The 25,720-nt window shown below is 44.7% G+C and overlaps 1 protein-coding gene across 1 annotated transcript; it reads right to left on the bottom strand.

Moving 5' to 3' along the window:
- Positions 1 to 62: 62 nt before the first annotated feature.
- On the bottom strand, positions 63 to 23,847 carry PPT1 (palmitoyl-protein thioesterase 1). Its single transcript, XM_046660761.1, has 9 exons — positions 23,718 to 23,847; positions 20,046 to 20,155; positions 19,697 to 19,824; positions 19,296 to 19,366; positions 17,400 to 17,502; positions 5,071 to 5,161; positions 4,158 to 4,256; positions 2,810 to 2,881; positions 63 to 1,540 (listed from the first exon to the last, which is right to left on the bottom strand). Exons 1-9 carry the CDS (start codon positions 23,839 to 23,841, stop codon positions 1,418 to 1,420), a joined length of 921 nt encoding a protein of 306 aa, XP_046516717.1. The 5' UTR covers positions 23,842 to 23,847; the 3' UTR covers positions 63 to 1,417.
- Positions 23,848 to 25,720: the final 1,873 nt, after the last annotated feature.

The raw sequence follows: 25,720 nt of genomic DNA, 5'->3' as shown, positions 1-25,720 counted from the left end.
TTACCTATGATATTTCCTGTACAGAGATGTCAGGGTATTGAAAAGAAAAATGACACCAAGGATAAGAAACTACTCTTTATTTCAGATGACCTCATAAAATTATTTTCATATCCCCCCCAATTCTTGCCCTTAATCTTCATCTGTCTTTCAGTTGAAAAATAAGGCATGGGAATGGTGAAGGAAAACCATAAAGGGTCAACTATGCAGCACTAACAAGGTGCTTCCCTCAAGTATAGCTAATCATTTCCCCAAAATGGCATTTTGCAGAACATTCTTCCAAAAAGCATTGCTAGGTTTTCATGGGGTGGGGGTGTGGGGACTAAATGTCCATGCTCAAATGGTGTGGGAAATAGTAGGTGAAAGTTAATTTTCTTTACTGTAACAGGAATGTTCAGAGTCCTTAATATTCTAATGTGAGTTGATCTCCAAGAGGAGAAAAGGGGTATGGGATATTCCCCAAGCTTTTTGAGCAAGCCAACACATCAGAAACAGTTTGGAGTGTACTGGTAAATAGGAATTTTTGTGATGGAAGTTAGAAAGCATGATCTCTTCACATTTTTCCTCCCATTCTCTGCTAACGCCAGCAAGAGACTGTAGAATCTTGAACACTAATCATATTAAGAAAGGACAGGTTAATCAAGGATGGAATGGGAAGAACCAGCTGCCTCATTTTTCATTTCCATTGCAACATTTTTCTTCATCCCCCACCCCCCCAAAGCTGAGCAATATGTACACTTCCTCCCGTAAGCAATCCAGTTAGATGCTACTTTCCTCCTTTTGTGACAGAGCAACTAATTCATTTCTACCAGAGGATCCAAAAAGAGTGCTGCAAGGCACTATGGGGCTGGGGGGATTTGTTTGACAATTGCTAAGACACCACAGGAGGCAGCATACGCAGAGGGGGAGAGCAGCCTCAAGAGATGATGCAGAAACATTCAAGTAATACTTTTCCAAGCACTAGTTGAATCTCCACCAGCAATACTGAGAAAGTATTTACATGAACACCTCAGGCCCAGGTACTGGCCTCTTCGCTTGAAATGAGCTAGATTTTCCTGAGAAAGAGATTCCTTAGAATCTCTCTTAGTTTGTTCAGTCTCTTCTGGGCCTGGGCACAGTTCCGACATGGACCTGCAGCAGACTGTCTCCTAGGACAGCTTGACCACATCACAGGGTTGTAAAACAATCTGCATGGTTATTAACTAATTAAACTTGCATTCAACACCATGTGCTGATAGGATGAGGCAAAGAATAAGATTCAGATCTTAGATCTTTCCGAGCAGGGCGTGTTAGATGATGACTAGAGAGAAGGATTAGTTACAGGCTGGGTCTGAGCTCAGGTTTGGGCACAAAAGGAACTGTCTCCCACTGATTTGGAAGCATAGGGGCAACCTGAGCTCTGGTGCAAACTGCAAGGGTTTCACTCCAGGAAGGGTATGATGTGGGCATAAAACCATTCCTCAGACAGTTGAAGATGGTCCCCTTCTACAGCCAGGAACACTAGCTGTCCCGCCTTGTCCATTTCCTTTAGCCCCAGGCGGTCCTGCAGGGAGAGAGGCCATAATTAATCAAGGCTTAATGAAAAGTGTTATTAGAGTAAAATAGTAAAGAAAGAGAATGTGAATGACATATTCTCAAAATGCAATCTTCCCTGAGTATTGAAATGTAGGTGTATTGTCAAAAATGCCAAAAAGGAAGCTTCCTTTTTTCCCCTAAGCTTTAAAAATGTATATGCAACTGAGATTATTCTACAGTTTTATATTCTGCTTTCTGATCTTTCCCAAAGCTTCTGGAGGACCTACGGGTGGGCAAGCCACAGACAAAACTCCCTCAAAATGTCACTGAAGTGGACTGAGCCAAAGACAGGAGAACATTAACTAGATAATTTAAAGCACAGCCAAACCTTAGAAAAGAAACCTCATACACTCAGACCCTGCAGTTGGAAACATTACTCCTAGCCGGGGCGCTGCAGAACGGGTGTGGCTGGGAAAGTAAGCAGTTACAACAGTGCCTGAAGCTTGCTTCTGCTGAGGCTACCGTCAGTTCAAGTTTCAGGATAAGGAGCTTCTTAGTTGTCATTTCCAAAACTCACTTAAAACACTGTACATTCCCTTTCCTTTTACCTCACCCCCTGCGGCACCAATGCAGGAGAAAAGCCACAGAGGAGACGACTGACCTCTCACATTACTTGGAGGGACTCTAGTAGAAGGCGAGTGGTTCAGATGTAGCACCTGTGTGCTCTGGGGAGAGTCTGTCTCCAATATAAAATCCTCATGGTGTGGAAGGCCCCAGAACCGGTGGTGGCGAAACGCTGCAACCTCTGCTTGAGAAACGGGATCTACTGCTAAACCAAACTCCTAACTATTCCTGTGCTGCAGGAGGCGCTCCCCTTGCCAGTGCCTAATTTAAAAACAAGACTTCCACATCTGTTAATGTTTTAAACTAACTCCCCTCTCTTCTGTTTTCATCACGTCTTGGGTGCTTGGATTTATAACAGACTGCAGCACAGCAAAGGAAGGCAGTTCTAAACCTTTATCAGAAGGCAGGAGTTAGAGAGGATGTGTCCCTTGAACGTGCTTGAAAACCATGAGGTACGGGTCCTTCGATCTTCAGGATGTAGATTCTGGAAACCAGGGCCTGGTGTGTGCTAGCGCAACAATCCAGCCTAACAAGCCTTGCCCACGTCAGACATGAGTCAAATGCCTCACGAGCACCTGCTGCTCTGGCGTAAACAGGACTGTCTACCACCAAAGAACCTAGTAGCTTCAGGAACCCGGGGCAGAAAGGGATGGTGCCTCTCCTCCCCAGTTACCTGGGTGTACAGCGTGGTCTCCTGTAAGGGAATGGTTTCCTTGGCTTGGCCGCTTCTGTAAAATCCAAACCACTGCAGGAGAGGAGGAGGAAATAGGGTCAGCTCACACGCGGCACACTAGCAAACATTTAAGACTGGCTGGTAGCTGAGACTGCCAACAAACTGAACGTCATAAAGCGGGAGCAAGGAGGAAAAACAGGATGTCTTGGGTCACTTTTTAAGGGTGGGTCCTGAGGATGAGTTAATCTTTCCAAAGAGCTTTCCAACTCCCCAGAATTTCTGCTTCCTACAATTATTGAGCACCTACCCCTTGAAAATCCTTGTGCCGAACTCTGGACATTCAAAGAGGAATACATACAGTCCTTGTTTTCAAGAAGCTCTAGTCTCATGAGGCATAGAAACAACTAATTGTTTAGCACAGGGGTCAGCAAACTTCTGTAAAGGCCAGATACAAAATATTTTAGGCTTTAAGGGCCACACGGATGCAACTCTCAATGCTGCCATTGTAAGGCAAAAGCAGCCACAGAATATATTTAAAAAATGAATATGGATGTATTGCAATGAAACTTTACTGATGGACACTGAAACTTGAATTTCATATAATTTTCACATTATCAAATACTGTTTTGATTTTTTTCAACCATTTAAAAATGTAAAAACCATCTTTAGCTCATGGGCCATACCAAAGCAGGTCGCGGGCTGGATTTGGCCTGCAGGCTGTAGTTTGCTATCCCTGGTCTGACATAATGTGATGAGTGCTCTAATGGAGGTTGATGGTTCTACAAAAGAGGAAGTAAACTCTGCTTGGAATTAGGATGGCGTCCTGGATGGAGGAAGTGGAGCTTGTCAGGTAGAGAAGCTCAGGGAAGAGCATTCTAGAGACTGAAAAGCATGAACAAAGGCATGCAAGAGAAAAAGCACATGCCAAGTTGGGGGCATTTCAAGTAGTACAATATGGCTTGATCGGCGAGTGTATGAAGTGGGTAGTGAAGGGAGATTAGGTTGGAAAGACAGGTTGAAGCCAGGTCAAGGCAGACCTTGAATGCCAACGTGAGGGATTTAGAGACTGGGCTGGTGAACATTTTTTGAGTCATAGATCTCTGAAAATCTGATAAAAATTATAGACCCTTCCTCAGAGAATGCAACTACATAATTTTGCATACAATTTCAGGTGGGGAGGGGGTTACAACCCTCAGCATCCCATTTACAGACCTTGGGTGAAGAACCCCTGCTCCACACAAAGGCTGGTGGAAGGACTGAAGGGTTTTCCCCAGCAGGCAGCTGTATTCTAACGCCACTCCCTCCTATGGTCTCCTGGTACGTGTGGCCTGCCTAAGCAGTGTCTCACCTCAGAATCCACGGGGTCCACAATGGAATCATTGAGGAATTTCACCATCACAAACTTCTTCAGTGCCATCAGGTTTTTCTTATAGGACTCGTTGACACCCTGGAGGAAAGGCCAGCAGTACCTCAGGGACATCACCACCGGGTTCCAGCAGGGGCATTAAAGCCTTTCAGTGCGCTCGTCTCCCTGACCCTGGGCCACCCATTTCTTCCCCATGGTGGGGGCTGCTTTGCCAGCTTCCTTCCCAGAATATACCTTGTACCGCCCTTTCTGACCATCCTATCTGATTGACATGCCCCACCAACCGTGGCATACAGGTGCCACCATGAATCGGTCACCATACTCCATAGGCATCCATCACATAGGTTAAAGGCTTCTAGCCAGAGAAAGCCAAGGCAAAACAAGAAACTGCAAATTCTGGCTGGTTCTGCTATACTATTCTGTTTTTTTCCCTCCATTTTTTTTTTAAACCTCCAGATAAGCCAAACATAAATTGAGCCATCTAGTTTATCAGAATCTCCCAAACCACGCTCGTGTTCGGGACACACTCAGTCCCCTCTGACGTCTCTCTGCTAAGTAAATTTCTTTTCTGAGAAAATCTGACCCAAAGGGGACCCACCAGGAAGGCTTCCCTCAGTAAGACAGCAGCTGGGAAGCTCCACTAAGCCAGCCAGCGACCTACTGAGCTCACCCTGCTTCCTCCAGACCAGGGAAGGGAAAGGGCCTAAGGGAAAGAAGCCAAATGAATTTCAGCCTCCTTAACAGGAAGTGAATCTCCTAAGCGCTGGCTCCCAGAAAACAGAACTGTTTCCCGGGTTCTGCCCAGGATATCCTGGGTAAACAGTCACTGCCGATCTGTTTATAATGCCCCGAATGGAAAGATGAATGCACAACTATGGTGGCCAGGGTTGCTTACTCTCTCCTGATTAATATCTGCCAAGAAGACGCTGTGGTTGCGGTAGACGTCCTCCTTTATGGGGTCATGCCAGTATTCTGCTTGCACCAGGCTGCAGGACGAAAAGGGAAGGAAGGTGACCACGCTGCATGTCAGTCAGCACGCTGGGGCCATGCCCCTGTGCATCGGCCATCAAGAGACTTCAAAAGAACAAAAGACCAGAGCCCTCAAGCCCAGGCCTTGCCCTCTAACAGGGAAGACAAGACTTCCACCTGCAAAACAGTTCACAACAAGACACCTGAGGCAAGGGTGTGCTACTTAGCGCGGTACAGAAAGTCTCAAAGATGCAGGAAAAGGACTCACCAATATTGGTTCCAATATCAAGAACCAACGTGGCACTGAGCTTTATCACACTTATGGTGGGACACGCTGTCCCCTCCCACAATCCCACCTCCTTCACCCTCCTCGTTTCCTAATCATCCTGCAAGACCCAGCTCAAATACCACCACCTCTGCCTCCTTGTCATGCAACCATCTCTCTCTTCATGCGTTTTGGCATCCTCAGACTGAGATGGTCTAAGCTTTCAACCACAAAGCATGTATCATACGACTGAGTGATGATGGTAGTTTCCAGGATTCGGGTATGTTATGCAATTCTTAAGGACAAAAGGCAGGTATTTGGTGGTTATAATACTATCATTGCAGACACTATTATTTTGGACGTCTGTTCACACACTTTTTTACTTTTTCTCCAGTCTCTCTCCACTTCCCCTTCCCTCCCCTCCCAGCCTTCCCCCATCAAAACCAACAACGTTACCACAAGGCCCCCCAACGGCTAGTTTCCACTTAGTTCCTGCATCTACACAGCAGCATTCCCACCAAAAAGATGCTGAGCATGGACCTAGTGGGAGGAGTCCTCTGGGGAAAGGGAGGCATCAGAGCATGGCTGGGGCTCTCTACCCCAGGGAGGCAGGGAAAGAAATCGAAGTTTCTACAACACGAGCTCCCCAGCCAGAGCGGAAGAGCCGGCCAGAGGTGGAGGTCCTGCCAGCTCTCCTCAGCAGAGCAGGACTGCACGAAAGCCCAGTGGACCCAGCCACGCCAGAGACGACGGCAGCTCCCGACCCCAGGAGCAGACAGGACTGAGGTGACGGGACTGTCAGCAGCCAGAGTGACACCCTAGAATCCGTTTATAAATGTATCTGAAAGCTTTTAAATGTGTCGTTGCACTGATTTTTAAAACTGTGATGAACTGTGAACATTTATAAAATACTGATATTAGTGCTGGTCTTCTCACGTTGTCTTAGCATTGCTCTCGCTCACTGAGTGCTGGCTCCGTCTCCCCTACAGACGACAAGCTCCTTCAGAAGTGACTGGCACCTAGAGGATGTTCAGTAGTAAGGGTCTGCTGACTGAAATGGATGGATGTCGGGGTATCAGAGAAGCAATGAGAGAAGTGGGCTGGGCACCAAAGGACGGGTAGGATTTAGAGCCATGAGGAGAAGGGAGGGCAGCACAGTTAAGGAACAAGGGGGAAAAGCTTCACGAGTGCGTGGTCAACAGTCAAATGCTCACAAATGATGAGCACTGAGCACACACACTTTTCACAGAGGTGGCCAATCAAAGTTTCTCTAAAAAATGTACGTGAATGACAGAAATTGAACAAAGAATCCTAAAATTCATATGGGGTAACAAAAGACCGCGAATTGCTAAAGCAATCCTGAGCAAGAAAAACAAAGCCGGCGGAATCACAATCCCCGATTTCAAAACATACTACAAAGCTACAGTGATCAAAACAGCATGGTACTGGTACAAAAACAGGTCCACAGATCAATGGAACAGAATTGAAAGCCCAGAGATATAACCACACATCTATGGACAGCTAATCTTCGACAAAGGAGCAGAGGGCCTACAATGGAGAAAAGAAAGTCTCTTTAACAAATGGTGCTGGGAAAACTGGACAGCCACATGCAAAAGATTGAAAATTGACCATTCTTTTTCACCACACACCAAAATAAACTCAAAATGGATCAAAGACCTAAAGATTAGGCCTGAAACAATAAGTCTTCTGGAAGAGAATATAGGCAGTACACTCTTTGACATCAGTTTCAAAAGAATCTTTTCGGACACTATAACTCCTCAGTTGAGGGAAACAATAGAAAGAATAAACAAATGGGACTTCATCAGACTAAAGAGCTTCTTCAAGGCAAAGGAAAACAGGATTGAAACAAAAAAACAGCTCACTAACTGGGAAAAAATATTTACAAGCCACTTATCTGACAAAGGGTTAATCTCCATAATATACAAAGAACTCACACTGCTTAACAACAAAAAAACAAACAACCCGATCAAAAAATGGGCAGAGGACATGAACAGACATTTCTCAAAAGAAGAAATGAATATGGCCAATAGACACATGAAAAGATGTTCATCATCGCTAATCATCAGGGAAATGCAAATCAAAACTACACTAAGATATCACCTTACACCCGTTAGATTGGCAAAAACATCCAAAACCAAGAGCGACAAATGCTGGAGAGGTTGTGGAGAAAAAGGAACCCTCATACACTGTTGGTGGGAATGCAAACTGGTACAGCCACTATGGAAAACAGTATGGAGATTTCTCAAAAAGTTAAAAATAGAAATACCCTATGACCCAGCCATCCCATTACTGGGTATCTATCCTAAGAACCTGATATCAGAAATCTCAAGAGTCCATTGCACCCCTATATTCATCGCAGCATTATTTACAATAGCCAAGACGTGGAACCAACCTACATGCCCAGAAACTGATGATTGGATAAAGAAGATGTGGTATATATACACAATGGAATACTACTCAGCCATAAAAAAAGACAAAATTGGCCCATTCACAGCAACGTGGATGGACCTCGAGGGTATTATGTTAAGCGAAATAAGCCAGTCAGAGAAAGACGAACTCTATATGACTCCACTCATAGGTGGAAGTTAGTATATTGATAAGGAGAGCTGATCGGTGGTTACCAGGGAAAAGGGGGGGTGGGGGAGGGCACAAAGGGGGAAGTGGTGTACCCACAACATGACTAACAATAATGTACAACTGAAATCTCACGAGGTTGTAATCTATCATAACATTAATAAAAAAAAAAAAATGTACGTGAATGAATACAAAGGTCTTTGGATCTTGCCAGGCCAGGTTCCGGCGACCCAGAATTGCAGTGGGGAGGCCTAACAACTGACAATGAAAGAAAGAAGGAAGCCAACAGTCCCAGGTCGCCTTTTTGTGTGAAAAGGAAACCAAGCTAAGAGGGGGCAACAGGAAGAGATGAAGGACATTTTGTTTCGTAAGAAGCCTGGTGCACAAGGGACAGCCAAGGGGAAGGACCTGAGGATGGGCAGGAGCTGGAAGTGCTGCAGAAGCGGGGATGTTGGGGAGGGGACGGTTCTTCAGGAGGTGGACAGAGAAGAACACGGGTGGTACTATTACCTCCTGTTTACCACTGAAGGGCCAAATGCAGAGAGGTTAAGAAACTCTCCCCAAACTACACAGTCAGTTGTAGAAAAGGTAAGATATGAGCCTAAATCTGTCTGAGTCCGCACTCTCTCCATGCAGCACACTGAAGAGGCGGGAAAGGACAGCTCCCTGGGCAGAACTAGCCAACCCCAGGCCACCCTGGGGAGAGGACCTTTTACCCCCTGAGGCCGGCTCTAGCCACTGTGGCATAGAGACAATTAAAGTAACACTCGTACAGCACTTACCATATAGCAGGCCTATTCTAAACACTTTACATACATCAACCTACTTAATCCTTACAAGAATTCCACAGGGTGGGTACTGTTACTATCCCTGTGTTTACAAATACACCCAGTGTGATGAAGGCGCTTGCCCAAGGTCACACTGCTAGCAAGCCATAGAGCCCGAACAGTCAGGCAGGCCATCTAGCTCTGGAAGCCTTGCTCTAACCACTATACATACTCTCTGTTGACTATGGGACGTAGACAGTACCAGCGTTATGTCAGACAGAGCTGGGCTGGCATCACAGGTATTTTACCCCTGAGCCTGTTTCTTCACAAGGTTGCTGTGAAAATTAAATAAGATGCGTAAAGCTCTAGCACTGTGTCCACTCCTGGCGTAAATTCAAGATAGTGATGTCAGACCCGTCGTTCTACTTTGTTCCTCCTCACTCTCGCCCTGATCCAGCTACCGATATAGTTTTCAGGGGAAATGCTGTTCGAAGGCCTAGGCTGAGAGAACAAGAGCCTGAAGGGGAGGAAAGGGCAGCAGAGGATGTGCTGAGGCGACGCCAAAACTCTCTAAGGGATTCCAGCCTAGATCGTGGGGTGATTTTTGGTGGAATGTGACACACTAATTCTAAAATTCAGATGAAACAATAAAAGTCCAAGCATGGCCAAGACTTGAAGAAGAGCTAAGTAAAAGTTGCTATAGTAACTAAAACAGTGGGGTAATCGGGCAGAAACAGACAAATCAATGGAACAGAACGGCCCAGAAACAGACTCAAGCAGAGACAACTCCAGGTGGATGAAAAACATGAGAATGAAAAACAAAAGCTGAAAAACTGGAGGAAAATATGAGAAAGGAGAATAGCTTTATGCAACAATCATAAAGACTGGTAAATCTAACTGAATCCAAATTAAAAACTGCTATACCTGAGACTGGTTGGACAACACTGTGAGTGTAATTAATGCCACTGAAACTTACACTTAAAAATGGTTAAAGTGGCAAATCTTATGATATAGATATATAATTTATAATTTATATATAATATATATAATTTTTTTACCACAACTTTAAAAAAACTAGTAATGTAATATACCAAAAACCAATGAATTACACACTTTAAATGGGTGAACTGCATGGTATGTGAATTATATCTCAACAAAGCTGTTAAAAAAAAACCCACAAAAATCTGCTGTACCAAAAAAGACTCCATAAACAAAATTAAAAGATAAGCCACAGACTGGGAGAAGTGAAGTGTAACACACCCAGCAGAGCAAGGCTTAACATTCAAAATATATATGCGGTGTATGTGCATAATACTTACAAATAAGAAAAAGACAAGCACCCAAAGAAAAAACAGGCAAAGGTGACAAACAGGCGCTTCACAGAAAGGAACCCCGAGTGGCCCAGAAACAGGAACAGATGCCCAACCCAACTAATAAGCAAGGACACGCGGTTAGAATGAGAAACTCTTCCGTACACATCTGACTGGCGGAAATTTAATAGACACAGGATCAAAAGTTAGCAAGAATGAAGAGAACAGACGCTCTCACACGCTCATGGTGGGAATATAATATGGTACAACCACCTTGGTAATGCTGCACATTCTAATACTCATGGTAATAACAGCAGCCGACATCCACTGAGTGTTTTCAAGGCACTGTTCTAAGCACTCTACATCCATGCGCTCATTTAATCTTCTCTACAAACTCACTTAATCTTCTCTACAAACAGCTAGAGTCTACATGTAGATAAATTCTCATTCAAGGACATTCACTGCAAACTGTTTGTTATGATGAGAAAGTGAGGATGCTGAAATGTTTGCAATAGGGAATCAGTAAATCAATAAATAGGGTGCAGTCACATAAGATAAAACGCCACACAACTGTTATGATGGCGAACTAGATGCATATGTAACATGTTTAGATGTCATAAACATAATATTGAGTGAAAAAATAATTTGCAGAATGAAATGCACAGTAAAATATCCATTACATAAAATTTTAAATATGCAAAATGATACTATATATTGATTATGGATATGTACATATATAATACAAATTTTTTTTTTAGGGTAGATTAGCCCTGAGCTAACTGCTGCCAATCCTTTTTTGTTTGTTTTTTTTGTTGAGGAAGACTGGCCCTGAGCTACCATCCGTGCCCATCTTCCTCTACTTTATATGTGGGACGCCTGCCACAGCATGGCTTGCCAAGCGGTGCCATGTCTGCCCCTGGGAGCTGAACCAGTGAACCCCAGGTCGCCGAAATGGAACTTGTGTACTTAACTGCTGTGCCACTGGGCCAGCCCCTACAATTTTTTTTTAATGGACAGAAAGAATATACCGATTTCTTTTCTTTTCTTTTGGTGAGGAAGACTGTCACTGAGCTAACATCTGTGCCAATCCTCCTCTATTTTATGTGGGATGCCGCCACAGCGTGGCTTGATGAGTGGTGCTAGGTCTACGCCCAGGATCCAAACCCATGAACCCCGGGCGGCCAAAGCAGAGCATGTGAACTTAACCACCATGCCACTAGGCTGGCCCCACCCTGATTTCTTGACAGTGATTGTCATTGTGGAGGGAGGGCAGAGAATGGAACCTGGGAGAGAGATATAGAAGAATACAATTTTCTCTGAAATGTTCCAGTTCTAAAAACTTCTGAGGTAAATATGACAAAACATTAACCTTAGGTCCTGGGTTCAGAGTAGTTTGTTACATTCCTCTCTCTACTTTTCTGAATGGTTGAAGCGTCTGAGGCAGCTTGAGTGGACGCCTCAACATTTCCAGAAGAGGGAGTGGGGCAAGTTGAGGGCAAAGGCGTTGTGGAGAGCTGGATGCCTGAGGAAAAACGCTCTGTGAGAGCCACGGGCGGGGGGGGGGGGGGGCAGGGCCGCAAGCTGGGGACCCAGGGGCGGGCAAGCTGAGAGAGCAGAGCTGGCACAGGGGCAGACAGGCCACGGCCAGGGCAACACTGGGGTGTCCACCGTGGCAGAGTTGAGGGAAGCACTAGGGATAGCACGAAAATCAGAGGAAGGAGAAATCTAGGAGGGCTGCCAGCATCTCAAAGGGGAAGCAGAGGGCAGATTCCACCCCAGAGGGGAGAGAGAACTGTGACGCTCGCCATTGCTTGTCGCCCCTGCCGAGGCCGGCCAGGGGCTAGTGCTTGCAAAATGCTTCCTCACTGTTTACTCGGGGCATCAGGAATATTGAATGTGCTTGGCTATGGTTAAACTATCTGAACAGTGCAGAAGACATCTCTTGGGGTCTCTGCCTAAATCAAAACAATTCTCCCCTGTCTGGGAACCGCACTCCTCCTTCCCCCACCTAACCCATTACAGGAGCCAGCGGGTGTGACGGGTACCACGTGGTCCCACTTCTCCGGCCACAGCTGATGAGAGCAAGGTGGGAACCTGCCCTGAGCAGGGGCATGGTCCCTTCCCGAAGAATGTGAATTGGGACAGAGAGATTGTAGCCTCAGACTGAGATCATCTCCTAAATAGAGAAGATTAAAAATTTGGAAGGGGTGCAAGGCCACGTTCCACCAGGCAGGTGGCAGGAGAGGCTGACGTGCATGGAGAGAAAGCAGCAGCAGTGACACAGAGCGAGAAGCAACGACAATAGCTGGAGAGATTGTCTTGGGTCTTGATGGCTCCCATTTCTTGATTCCAGTCCCTCTGAGGCCTTGGGTACCAAAATACTATGAATTTCTTTTAAACTTTACATTAGTTTTATTTAGTTTCTTTCTTGCAACCAGAATCCTCCCTAATAGAAAGGGCAACCCAGAAGAATCCTGCAAAGAGAAAACTATTTCCTTTGTTACTTTAAGCTCTCACCATCCCCCTTCCCATCACACTACTTGGACTACTGGCCTCGTTAAATCTCATATTGGCCATCTGTTAAAATGAGATTTACGCATACAAAGAAACTTTAAAAAGTAAAAGCAAACAACTCTACAAAATTAGAAACGTATCTTAAAAGTTAATCTGTAAATGAGCTGTTGAGAACTCAGAACGCATTTCCCAGAGAAACTGTGTTATAACCAGGGAGCTGTATCCTGGTTCTCAAGTCTAGTTCGGCCACAATGTTATGAAACGGATCTCAAGGCATTCCACCTCTCTCCACCTTGCTGTGGCCACCCTGGCGTCCAAGCCACCATCACCTCTTACCTGGACCACCTCGACAGCCCCCAACTGCTCTTCCTGCTTTCCTCCACCCCCTTTAAAATCCACTCTCCACAAAGCAGTAAAGATTTTCCAAAAACGTAAATCAGACCCTATTATTTCCTTGCTTAAAACCTCCCAGTACCACCCCACGATGTTTGGAAGAAAATCCACACTCCTCATGTGGCCTTCAAGTCTTTGCACGAGGTAGCCCCTGCTTCTCTGTCCAACTCTCCCATCGGTCACTGAACGCCAGTCACTCTGACCTTGAACAAGCCAAACTTGTCCCAGGTTTGGGGCCTCTGTGCCTGCTGTTCCCTATGACTGATCCCTTTTCCCTTAGCTCCTTCCTTCTCATCCTTCAGACCCCAGCTTACATATCTCTTTTTCAAAGACCATTCTGGTCAAAGCAGATACCCCTCCATCACTTACTCTCCATCACTGCATCCTGTTTATTTCCACCAAGGCCTGAGGTTATCTAGTGCTTCTGTTCACTTGGAGACCCCCTTTCCCCACCAGCATGTGACTTCATGAAAACAGAGGCCCTAATTGTCTTGTTCTCCATTGCAATACTTATCTATAAAGGAAACAGAAAGCTCAAGTTGAATAAGTATTTTAAACACAGCACCACCAGTAGTAACAGCCGAACGTGCCTACTTAACATGAATTGCACACTGCACTGAATGCTTTACGTCAATTTGTCGAATCCTAACCACCCTGCAGGAAAGCACCCCTATCAACCCCATGCTGGAGGTGAGAATTAGGCTCAGACACCCACGGCCACGCAGGTAGCAGCGTAGAACCGAGCCTCTCCAACAATGCCCTAGAAAGAGAGTACAGAAGGTCACTTTTTTCCTTTTTGCATGTCTGAAGATGTCTTTAGTTGCCCTTCACATTTGATTGCTATTTTGAGGTTCCGTATAGAATTCTAGGCTGGAAGTCACTTTCCTTCAGAACACAAAGGTAGCGCCCCATGGCCTGCTAGCTGGTGTGCTGCTGTCAGGGAGCCTGCTGCCCCCAGGACTCACTCTAAGGCCTCAATGGAATCTACTCTTTATCCCTGGTGTTCTGAAACTTCACAGGAATGGACCTTGCTGGGGTCTTTTTTCATTCCTTGCCCTGACTACGTGGTGAGCCCCTCCAACCCGGAAACTCATGTCCTGTAGTTCTGAGTTTTCTTGTAGTACTTCCTTGGTAATTCCAATCCACCCTTCCTCTGTTCTCTTCTGGAAACTCCTATTAGTCAGACACTGGACTCCCTAAATGGCTTCTCTAATTTTATCTGTTCTCCCCTTTTTCTACCTCTTTGAGTTTTTGTTCTAATTCCCAGGAGATTCCTCAACTTTGTATTCCCATGTCCCTGATACATTTTTCATTTTGGTTATCTTATTTTTTAATTTCCACGAGCTCTCTCTCTCACTCTCTTGCTATTTTTTAAAAAATTATTCTATTAAATCTTTCTTTTTCCTTTGAGGAAGACTAGCCCTGAGCCAACATCTGCTGCCAATCCTCCTCTTTTTGCTGAGGAAGACTGGCCCTGAGCTAACATCTGTGCCCATCTCCCTCTACTTTATATGTGGGACGCCTACCACAGCATGGCATGCCAAGTGGTGCCATGTCCGCACCGGGATCCAAACCAGCGAAACCCGGGCCGCCAATGTGAACTTAACCACTACACCACCGGACGGCCCCTCTTAATCTTTTATATGGCTTACACATTCTCCTTTCCTCTTTGCTCCCCAAAGCCCCAGGGCATGGTTGTAGATCCTAGTTGTAAGTCCTTCTAGTTCTTCTATGTGAGCTGCCGCCACAGCATGGCTACTGACGGATAAGGGGTGAAGTTCTCCACCTGGGAGCTGAACCTGGGCTGCCAAAGCAGAGCGCACAAAACTTCAACCACTAGGCCACCAGGGTTGGCTCTCTTTTACTCTTTGATTGTTGGTTTTATTTGCATTCTTTTCCAGTGTCACGGATGTAATCTCTAATCTCTGAGGATAATTATAGGCTTTTTTAAAGGTTTTCTTCAGCTCCTTGAATTGCCATCTGTTTCTTCCAAGCTCCTTTTTACTTTTTGTTTGTTTTGGTTAGTCTTTCATGTCGGAAGCTTTCCTCAGATGTCTGACTGCAGGGCCCTGGCTCACTGCTCATGCTGACAGGAGGTGCTACAAAGCTGGCTGGACGCTCTTCACGCAAGAGCAGAGCTTATCTGCTGGTGGCTTCACTACATCATAGTCAAGAGGAATCCTGACCTGTTGGATTCCAAAACATCAACCTTTAGGTCTTTTCTCTGGGGCTGGTCAGTTCTTCCGGAGAGGGGTCTGCCAAACTTCTGCCCAGAGGGTAATAAGCCTGGCTGCTATCATTCCGGGAGCCAAGTGAGAGGGATGGGTTTTCAATATGACGTCTTACCTCCATCCCATGCTTGTTATCTCCAAGTCTGGTACTTCTCTAGTTAAACTGCTCTAGAGAATAAATTTTGCTTCTCTTCTCAGGGTGGAGGTGGAGCAGTCACTTCAATGTGCACTTAAGGAATTGGGGGGTGTAGGGGTCCTGATCATCCTCATATAGATTTTCAACAAAAAGTCCTGTTTTTAATCCCATGCACTTACCCTTGCCTTTCTTTATGTAAGATATTTGCATAAAGTATCATGTGTCTAATTCCTGAGCCTTCTGGAGCTATAAGAAGTGACTCTGCTCCCTTCTTCTCAGTGCATCCCTCTATAGATGTAAAGCTTTCAGCTTTTTCTGCTCTGCTAACACAGTTATCACTCATTGACCTGTTCTCTGTTTTTCAAAAACATGCTGACACCTTTTATTATCTTTTATCTCTCTCCTGTTCTCTTTGCTCTTGTGGGTTTATCCCTTTTTATTCTTTTGTTACCAGTTTATTAAAGCTTAAGGAGGGGGCCAGCCCAGTGGCGCAGTGGTTAAGTTCGCATGCTCTGCTTCAGCAGCCCAGGGTTTTGCTGGTTTGAATCCTGGGCGGGGACATGGCACTGCTCATCAAGCCATGCTGAGGTGGCATCCCACATGCCACAACTAGAAGGACCCACAACTAAAAATACACAACTATGTACCGGAGGCTTTGGGGAGAAAAAGGAAAAATAAAAAATGAAAAAATCTTTAAAAAAATCAAAAAATTCTTAAGGAGGAAGTGAGGATAAACACATAGGTTTTATTAACCTATAACCAAGGGTTGTTTGGTTCACAAATGAAAGAAATACGAGAAAGAAAATGATGAATTTTTCTGAGGCATCTAGGTAAGAGTTGGAAGAATAAAGAGTGAAGAACAAATGAAGTTTAAAGAGGTCATATACATACCCACGAGAACAGAGAATATGTAGGACATAAATAACCAAGCTGTGACTAGTCAAACCAGGTAAAGGGGTAAAGCTTAGTAAGGGTTTGAGTTGCCTGAGGGGGAAGGAGGTGGAGACATAAAGTATCTTAGTTTCCTTCACTCATCAGGTGGCGACTACTTACCCAAGGCAGCTTTGTGGCCATGCTTGTACCCCAGGGGTAGGAAAGGAAAAGAGCTAGCTGCAGAACGTTTCTACACGCAAGTCACTCACAAGGCCACAGCTGGGAAAACGGCTTCAAGGAAGTGCTGTATCGAAGAGTTGTTAATAGACAAGGACGATACGCTTGGAAAAGCAGTGGATAGATAGCACGACCACAGGACAGATAGCATGACCAGATTAGTTAACCCCAAATCTCAGTTATCACCTAGAATACTCCAGACCTACTGAATCCGAATTTCTAGGCATGGAACCCTGGAATCCATTTGTAATGAATCTCCCAAGGGTTCTGATGTATGTGTCAGTTTGAAAACAACTAAACAAGAACACACTCCCAAAGTGATTCAGTATATTTTTAAATACCCAAACACATCTGAGTAGTTGGGGAACTAATGTAGGAGGTTAAGCCCTCGCTGCTGACAACATAAAGAATCTGTCCTCCAAATATTAATAGCAATTCCTTGGGCTTAGTACTTTCTAAAGGCCTTTTTGTTTGTTTTAAGATTGGCACCTGAGCTAACAACTGTTGCCAATCTTCTTTTTTTCGGTCTTTTTTTAATTGCTTTTTCTCCCCAAATCCCCCCAGTACATAGCTGTATATTTTAGTTGTGGGTCTTTCTAGTTGTGGCATGTGGACGCCGCCTCAATGTGGCCTAATGAGTGGTGCCACGTCCACACTCGGCCATGGGGCAGCCCCCTGTTTGTTTTTTAAAGACAGAGATTTATTCTGTTGTAATTACACTCTTTCTATATAGAAAAATGACCTTCCTTTTTAAAATTAGTATTAGAGCAGTTTTAGGTTTACAATAAAATTGAGCAGATCGTACAGACATACTTACAAAAAGCACCCCATCTGAATCTCACTAGTGACTACTCCTGGGATCACCATTGGCCAAAAGCCAGCATGATGTTTTCATGCGTGACAGCCTGTATCCTCGTCAGCTAGCCATACCTACCGCTCTTGAATAGCTTTGGCATAAGCCCCAGCATTCAGTGTTTTTCTGATCAAGTCACAGATGTGAGAGCTCTCTCCTGGGCAACGAGGGAGTCCAAAAATACCTACAGTAGAAGACAAAAATCATGTTTTAAATACCCTCTATGTGCAAGGTACTGTGAGAAATAAGAAGAAACAAGAGCCAGGCCCTCATCTCATTCATTTATTCCTCAAGAAAACAAGGTATTAAGAATTAATACTATATGGGGCTGGCCGAGTGGTTAAGTTCGCGCGCTCCGCTGCAGGCGGCCCAGTGTTTCGTTGGTTCGAATCCTGGGCGCGGACATGGCACTGCTCATCAAACCACGCTGAGGCAGTGTCCCACCTGCCACAACTAGACAGACCCACAATGAAGAATATACAACTATGTACTGGGGGCTTTGGGGAGAAAAAGGAAAAAAATAAAAAAATCTTTAAAAAAAAAAAAAGAATTAATACTATAACCAGCCTCCTCCTGGTGCTCCCATACTCTTTCCTGCCTCAGGACCTTTGCATCTGCTCCTCCCCAGACGATGTACTTCTTCTCTTACTGCTTCAGTGGCTGGCCTCATTCTGATCTCTCAGGTCTTAACTTAGAGAAGTCCTATCTGACTACCGTAACTCAGTCGTGTCCAAATCCATTACTTTCCCTTGCCCCAGTTATACGCTCCCCTCACCCAGTTATACTTTCATCCTCATCAATAACATTTTTAGGAGGTACCAGGCATACTTCTAAGCACATAGCGGCAATAATTAATTTAATCCTCACGAGCACCCTGTGGAGTAGAAATCATTATTTGCTCCACATTATGGATAGGAAACTTGAAAACAGAGAGGTTAAGCACCCCGTCCAAGGTTAGACAGTAAGTGACAGGGCCAGGATTTGAACACAGGCAGACTGGTTCCAGAGCCCGCATCTTTTACCAATATAACCACTGTTCTGTTCCTCAAACACCATCCTATTTTTTTTCTTTCTCATAGTTCCCACTATCTCTATTTATTTTGTTTGTTTACTTGTTTCATGTCTATTCTCCTCCCCACACTAGAATGGAAGTTTTATGAAGGCAGGGAGCTCATCTGTCACGTTTCTAGGTTTTCAACAAATATTTATTGAAAAGAATTATACAGCTGTTTTTACCAACATGCATTTGAATAATACTTGTACGAAAAGTATTTTCCTACCTATTAGTTCACTTTACCCTCTGAAAACTTTCCACAAGATGGGCAGGACCATCCTCTAGTTTCTCTCATCTGTGAAAGGGACCTAAATACCAAATACTTGCCCACAAGGGACAGTTACTTGGGCGAATCCAGGTTTCCTGACTATAAGGAGACCCCCTCTGCCCTCCACTCTACCTGCAGATAGCTATGTCACTCATTACAGAGAGAAAATTCTATTCCAAAGACACGTCCTTCCCCAAAAGTATACACTTCTGTCTAAATAGAAAACCTGTTGTTTTTCAAAGGATTTAATCGCAACAGTTCTATTTTACAAACAAAAAAGCTTAGACGCTAGTCTTTGCCTAAGCCTAAATTCAGCAGGACATCACCAATGTCAGAAAACAGAAAAGGCTGTTAGATTTCCCTAAATCCTCCACCACCACCTGCTACGTGGTGGCAACCATCTCACCCCCAGGAACTCCTGTCAATCAAAGGGGAGAAAAATAGATGGCAACCTAACAATTCACCTGTGTTCCAGGCCTCTGGAATCCTAAGTCTCTTCCTATTTCTACATCAAAGCTGGCTGGTTTGTTATAAACTGGAATAATAGGATTTTGCAAGGAAGGCTAGCTTCTTGTACAAATAGAGCTACTCGAATTGTAAAAAACACAAGGGGTCACATGGATTAGAACAAAGGAGGCAAAGAGGCCCAAGTTACCTTGATGCTGTCCCCCGAAAGTGATCAGACTGACCATGGGAGGTGATGGGCATCTCTGAGCCACTGCCCTCCTGGGGGGAAAAAAGGATTATGAGCTCCGACTGTCAGACGGAAATGCATCATCAACAATCAACTTCCCAAATTAAGCTACTTCATTCTCTGTGGTTCCCCAAAGCCACAGAGTTTCAGGATTTTCCTCTGATATGGCCAAACACTAATCTTTATTCTTCCATAGAAAATAAATAACATTCCATAAGGCTTCCTACATGGGGGCATTTCAGAATAGTTTTTCTTCCAAGAGAGGTGAAGATCCCAAAAGAACTAGAGGAGGGGATCTATCTGAATAAAAGAAAAAACATCAATTCTCTGGAAGTGGTATAACAGAACAGGAAGGGACTTACAGAAACTGGCCTCCCTGGGAGAATCCCATAGCATTGTAGCCTTGCTGCAATTTAGGATCCTTAGCGAGAATCTGACACACTGTTGTTACTTGGGAATTGACATTCAAGAAGAAGCTGTTCTCCACATCCTGAAAGAGGAGCCACACAGAAGTGAAAGGATGGGACTGGAAACCACTGGCATCTTCTCAAAGAGGCGAACCTACTTAGGTTGGTAACCTGACATAGGCCACTCAAGAGTTAAATCACTGCACAATTTGGTGCTAAAAACACAAGGGAAAGCATTTTAATAGTACATTCTATGCAATCAGCCAGCAAACCTTTAACAGAACAGAGTTGTGAAGTGCCTTACCTCCATCAGAGTCTTCCCAATCTCTAAAGACAAGACATAAATTCCAGGTATCTTCTTCTCGACCATCTTTTTAATAGCACCCATGCTTAAGGGATTACAACAGCTATCTCCTGGACAACAAAGACAATGATGGAAACTCATGAATCAAAACAATATTATTTATTTAAAAAAAACTTTTGTGCTTCTAAGGGCACTATCAAGAATGAGAAAAGACAACACACAGCATGGGAGAAAATATTTGCAAGACATGTATCTGAAAAGGGTTTAATACCCAGAATATACAAAGAACTCTTACAATTCAACAAGACAATAACCTAATTAAAAAATGGGAGAAGGAGATAAACAGACATATCTCCAAAGAAGAGACACAGATGGCCAGAAAACACAGGAAAACATGTTCAACATCACTGGTCATTAAGGAAGCGCAAATCAAAACCACAAAGAGATCCATCCCACTTCACACCTACTAGCATAGCTTTAATTTAAAAAAATTAATTAAAAAATGGAAAATAAAGTGTTGGCAAGGATATGGAGAAACAGGAACATTTGTACACTGCTGGTGGGAAAGTAATATGGTGCAGCGACTGTGAAAACAGTTTAGTGGTTCCTCAGAAGTTAAAACATATGAGCACATGACCTAGCAATTTCACTTCAAGATATATACCTAGGAGAAGGGAAAGCACATGACCATGCAGAAACTTGTACACCAATGTCTACAGCAGCATTATTTGCAACAGCCAAAGGGTGAAAACGACCCAAATGTCCACCAATGGATGAAAGGATAAACAAATGTGGTATATACACACAATGGAACATTACTCAGCCATAAAAATGAATGAAGTACTGACACATGCTACCATGTGGATGAACCTCAAACACATTATTATGAGTAAAATGAGCCAGACACAGAAGATAAACGTCTCGTGTAATTGCTTGATATGATCTATGCAGAATAGGCAAACCCATAGAGACAGAGAGCAGACGGGACATTTCCAGGGAGTGGGAGGAAGAGGATGAGGAGTGGTTACTTAAGGGATACAGGTATTTTCTGGGGTGATGAAAAAGTTTTGAAACTAGAGAGAAGGGGTGGTCGCACAACATGTGAATACACTAAATACCACTAAATTGTAAACTTTAATATGATTAATTGCACGTTACATGAATTTTACCTCAATTAAAAAAAGAACATTTTTTGCTTAGCTCATGTCTACCAAGTAATAACAAACTTCCAAGCTCACGCAATGTAATCAGGACACGAAATTTACAACTGAAAAATAAGAAGAGGTGCATATTCCCCTCCTTCGAAATCCTGAACATTTGGGGTTAAGAGACTCTGGTTTCTCTTCAGGGCCAGGACTAGGGTAAGACAAGGGAAGCACCTAGGAGGCAAAATTTAAGGAGGCACTCACTCTCAGGGTCGTGCAAGTGCTGACCCTGAAATTGTACAGACCAGACAGTGAGTGCCTCCTGAACTCCTGGACTCTGGCCTCCTTCCCTCCCCCTAGTCCTGGCCTGTTTTTTTTCCTGTTTCAACAAACCAGAACTAAGAAGTGGAAGCAAAGTGACTGCCACTGAGTGGGAGAAGCAGACTGAGATCATTTTCCATTTTGAACACAATCTTCCCATTTTCAACCCGAGCGGAAGCTTAAGAACTAGTTTTTAAAGAAAGAAAAGCTAAGGTGTAGAGCGTCTTCTATTTCTCTCATAACAACATTCATCGCACTGAACTGTATGCCTGCCTTTTGGACCAACTGTGCTCCGGGAGGGCACGGACACTCCTGTGTTCTCTTTTAACTCCACTGGAGTAGCCTCAGGGCCTGGCACAGAGCCTTGAGAGAACTGTCTACATTTGCTGACTCCAGTTCTCTGAACATTTTTCTTTAACCCATTCCAATAAGGCTCTCACTCACCACTCCCCCCAAAACTGCCTTTGTCAAGGTCATTACTGATATTGCTAAACCCAATAACCACTTCTCAGCCCTTATCTTTCTTGAGCCGTCAACAAAATTCGATACAGTTGATTGCCCTCTTCCTCTTGAAACATGGCTTCCAGGACACTGCACTCCCCCAGCTTTCCTCCCCTCTCTGGTTGTTGCATCACTGTCTCCTTTACTACTTCCTCCTCATCTCCTCAACCTCCAAATGCTGGGAGGGCCTCCAGGCTCAATCTTTAGACTTCTTCCCTCCTCTGTGATCTCCTCCTCACTCCCCTGTGATCTCCGCCAGCCTCATGGCTTCAAATACCAGCCACACGCCAAAGGCTCCCAATTTAAATCTCCTGCCTGTATCTCTGCTCTAGACCCCACACTCAGATTGCCTCTACATCATCTCTGGATGTCTAACAAGTGTCGCAAATTTAGTAAGTCCAAAAGGAAACTCTTGATGTTCTCCTCCTCGGCACCCCCCTGCCCCCACATTTGCTCACTCTACAGGCTTCCCCATTTTGGTAAAATTACAACTTCATCTTTCTAGCTGTCCAGACCAAAACCCATGGAATCATCCTTGACTCCTTTCTTTCTCTCTCATCCCACATCTAATCTGTGAGCAAAATCCTTGGTTCCACCTTCAAAACATATCCAAACTTTGACCACTTCTCAACACCTCCTCTATTACCATACTATTTCAAGCCACCATCACCTCCTGTTTGAATTATTGCAACGGCTTCCTAACTGGTCTCCCTGCAAATGTCCATGACCCCCTACGACGTCTTCTCAATACAGCAACTACAGCGGTCCTTTAAAAACGTGTCAGATCATGTCACTCATCTGCTCAAAACCCCAACGAGGGCTTCCCACCTCATTCTAGCCGAAGTCCCCACAGTAGCCTTAGTAGGCCTAACAACAGCGGCATTCCACCCCTCCCAGACTCCTAATCTAAACCGTTGTTTTCTTCTTGCTCACTCAGTTCCGGCCACAATGACCTGAATGTTGTTCCTTGAACATACCAGACATACTTCTGCCTCAGGGCGTTTGCATTTGCTATTCCTTCTACCAGAGAGCCACCCAGCATCTGCCCTCACCCACTTGGCTCAGACGTCACTTTCTCAGTGAATCCTTTCCTGACCTTGCTCTATAAAACTGCAAGCTGCCACTTCTGGTCTCTATCTCCCCCCTCCCCGCTTTATTTTTCTCCATCGCACTTATCACCATTTGACATATTACATGTTTTACTTATTTCTTTCTTTATTCAGTCTCTCCCACTGGGAAGTAAGTTCCCAAAGAGCAAATAATTTAGTCTGTTTAGCTCACTGCTGTATCCTCAGCATCTAGCAGGTGCTCTAGAACTATGTGTTAAATGTATAAACGAACTATGGGTGCCTAACAAATATCTGTTCAAGGTGTGAAAGAATAAAAGGATGGATGCCCGGGTCGGGCAGCCACAGCCCAGCCCGCCTGACCAGGCGCCGGCTGCTGCACACTGACGCCACTGCCGTGAGGATCAGACAAAGGCAGCACGAAAACGCCCGACGCAGCGCACCGCCCGCCGCGCGCGCTCGCCCAAGGGCAGCCGCTTCGCCTTCTCCCGTCCCAGGGCAGAGCAGCCCCCAAATCCTAAAACGTCGGGCCAGCCGGGTGCTGTGTGACCACGGCCCTCGCCCTATGCAGACGCCAACCCGGGCTGGGAGCGGGAGAGGGTCGCCAAGCCCTTTTGCCCCTCTTCTCATTCACTCACCCATCCCATGCCAGATCACCAGCGGCAGCGGCGCCGGCGGGTCGAGGCGGCCCAGCGCGGTGGCAGCGCAGGACGCCTGCAGGAGAGCGACGGCCAGCAGCCGCAACCAGCTGGGCGACGCCATCTTGACTCAGTCACATGACCGCGCTCCCCGGCCCGGCGAGGAGAGGCGAGGCGCGGCCGGGGGCGGACGGCGCGCTGCCCGCCCCTCCCTCGGCCGCCCGGCGGGGTGGGCGTGGGCCCTGGCGCGGTGCCCCGGGAGACGGCCCGCCGCGACGGAGCCGAAGGAATGGCAACGTCTAGTCAGCGCTCACCGCACATCCGACTGTTAACTGATTCAACCCTCATAACTACGCTGTATATACACTTCTCCCCATTTTACAGGTCAGGACACTGAGGCACTGAGAATTTGGGTAAGGTGCCAAGGTCACAGAGATTGCAGATTGGTGGGTCCACTGCTCTTGACCACTGCACTTTGGAAGAAAAATACTTTGTGAAAGGAAGGAAGGCCTCGGCTCTCTAGTAGAAGTGGAAGGAGGATGTGGTATTTGTTCTGGATCTTGAAGGAAGATAGGATTTCAACAGGCAAAGATGAAATCCGAGAGAAGGACTAGAAATAGCTAAAGTAGAGAAAAGAAAAAGTATGGTGTGTTTTCTAGAAATGGCAGGGCTTCCAGACTAACAAGAGATGCTGTTGGATGTATGCGATGGAGAAAGTCACTGCCGCTTCCCGGTGTCACCTCAGAGCTGGGTTATTGCAGGAGCCTGTCTACCATTGCCCTCGTTTCCATCCCCCTCTTTAATCCGTTTTATGTTCTGTTGCCAGATTCATTATCTCAATCCTCTTTCATCATCTCAGTTCCCTGTTCAATTTTATTTTTCAGAAAAATATCGAAATAGTTTAAATAGAGAATTGTTAGGTAAATTAGGGTGTATCCACTATACAATGAAATATTATGAGGCCAGTTTTATAAAGGATAAGGTAGATTTATATGTAGTGACACGAAAAATGTCCTCAATAAGTGAAAAGCTGGTTACAGACACCCACGGGAAGCCCTTTTATCTGATTCTTTGGGGACCGGTGGTTAGCTGTTAATTGAAAAAGTCGATTAAAATGAAGACTGGTAAAGTATTATACAATATACAGTTTTGTTTATTTAAAAAAATAAGCTTATTGTTTATTATAAGCATGTTCTTTTAACTTAAGACTTATGAGACTGGCCCTGTGGCATAGTGGTTGGGTTTGGGGTTCGCCTGTTTGGATCCTGAGTGTACACCTACACCGCTGTCTGCTGTGCTGTGGGGGCAACCCACATGCAAAGTGGAGGAGGAAAGAAAATAAATGTACGAAATGATCAGGGAACTGTTAAAAGTGATATTCTCGGGGGCTGTATAATAAGGAACTTTCACTTTTTACTTTATACACTTCTGTATGGTTTTAATTTTTTAGAGCCAAGAGACATAATTTATTTTATTTTTTCCCCAAGTTTTATTGAGATATAATTGACAATATTGTATTAGTTTAAGGTGTACAATATAATGATTTGACGTAAGTATAGATACATAACTTTTATAATCAGAAAAAATAAAGAGATATATACATTAAAAATTATTGTACTTCTAGGTTAAGATAGTGGAATAAAGATTTCCATAGACTCTGTTGCCACCCATACCCAAGAAAGTTTGAAAAGTTAAACTTTCATGCATAGTAAACAAAGGGTTACAACGCAGTATCTTAAATGTCAACAAGTGGCAGTCCAGGAAAGACAGGAGATTCTGGTCTAGAGCGTGTCAAGGCTTCCAGCACTGCCTCCATTCCATCAAAACTCATACTGTTAGTCCACAAAATCCTGGGAATTACCACATACATACACACAAATATTCTAAGAGAAAAGAAACTTGAGTGGTTTCCTTATCTTTCATCTTTTCTCTCTGGAAAAGTGAAAATGACTACTGGGGAGAAGAAGGTGAAATGAGAAATGAAGAATAGACTAACTCTTTTA

This window comes from Equus quagga, chromosome 5, assembly GCF_021613505.1.
Source record: "Equus quagga isolate Etosha38 chromosome 5, UCLA_HA_Equagga_1.0, whole genome shotgun sequence".
Classification (NCBI taxonomy): domain Eukaryota; kingdom Metazoa; phylum Chordata; class Mammalia; order Perissodactyla; family Equidae; genus Equus; species Equus quagga.
This window is presented reverse-complemented; position numbering and strand designations above follow the sequence as displayed.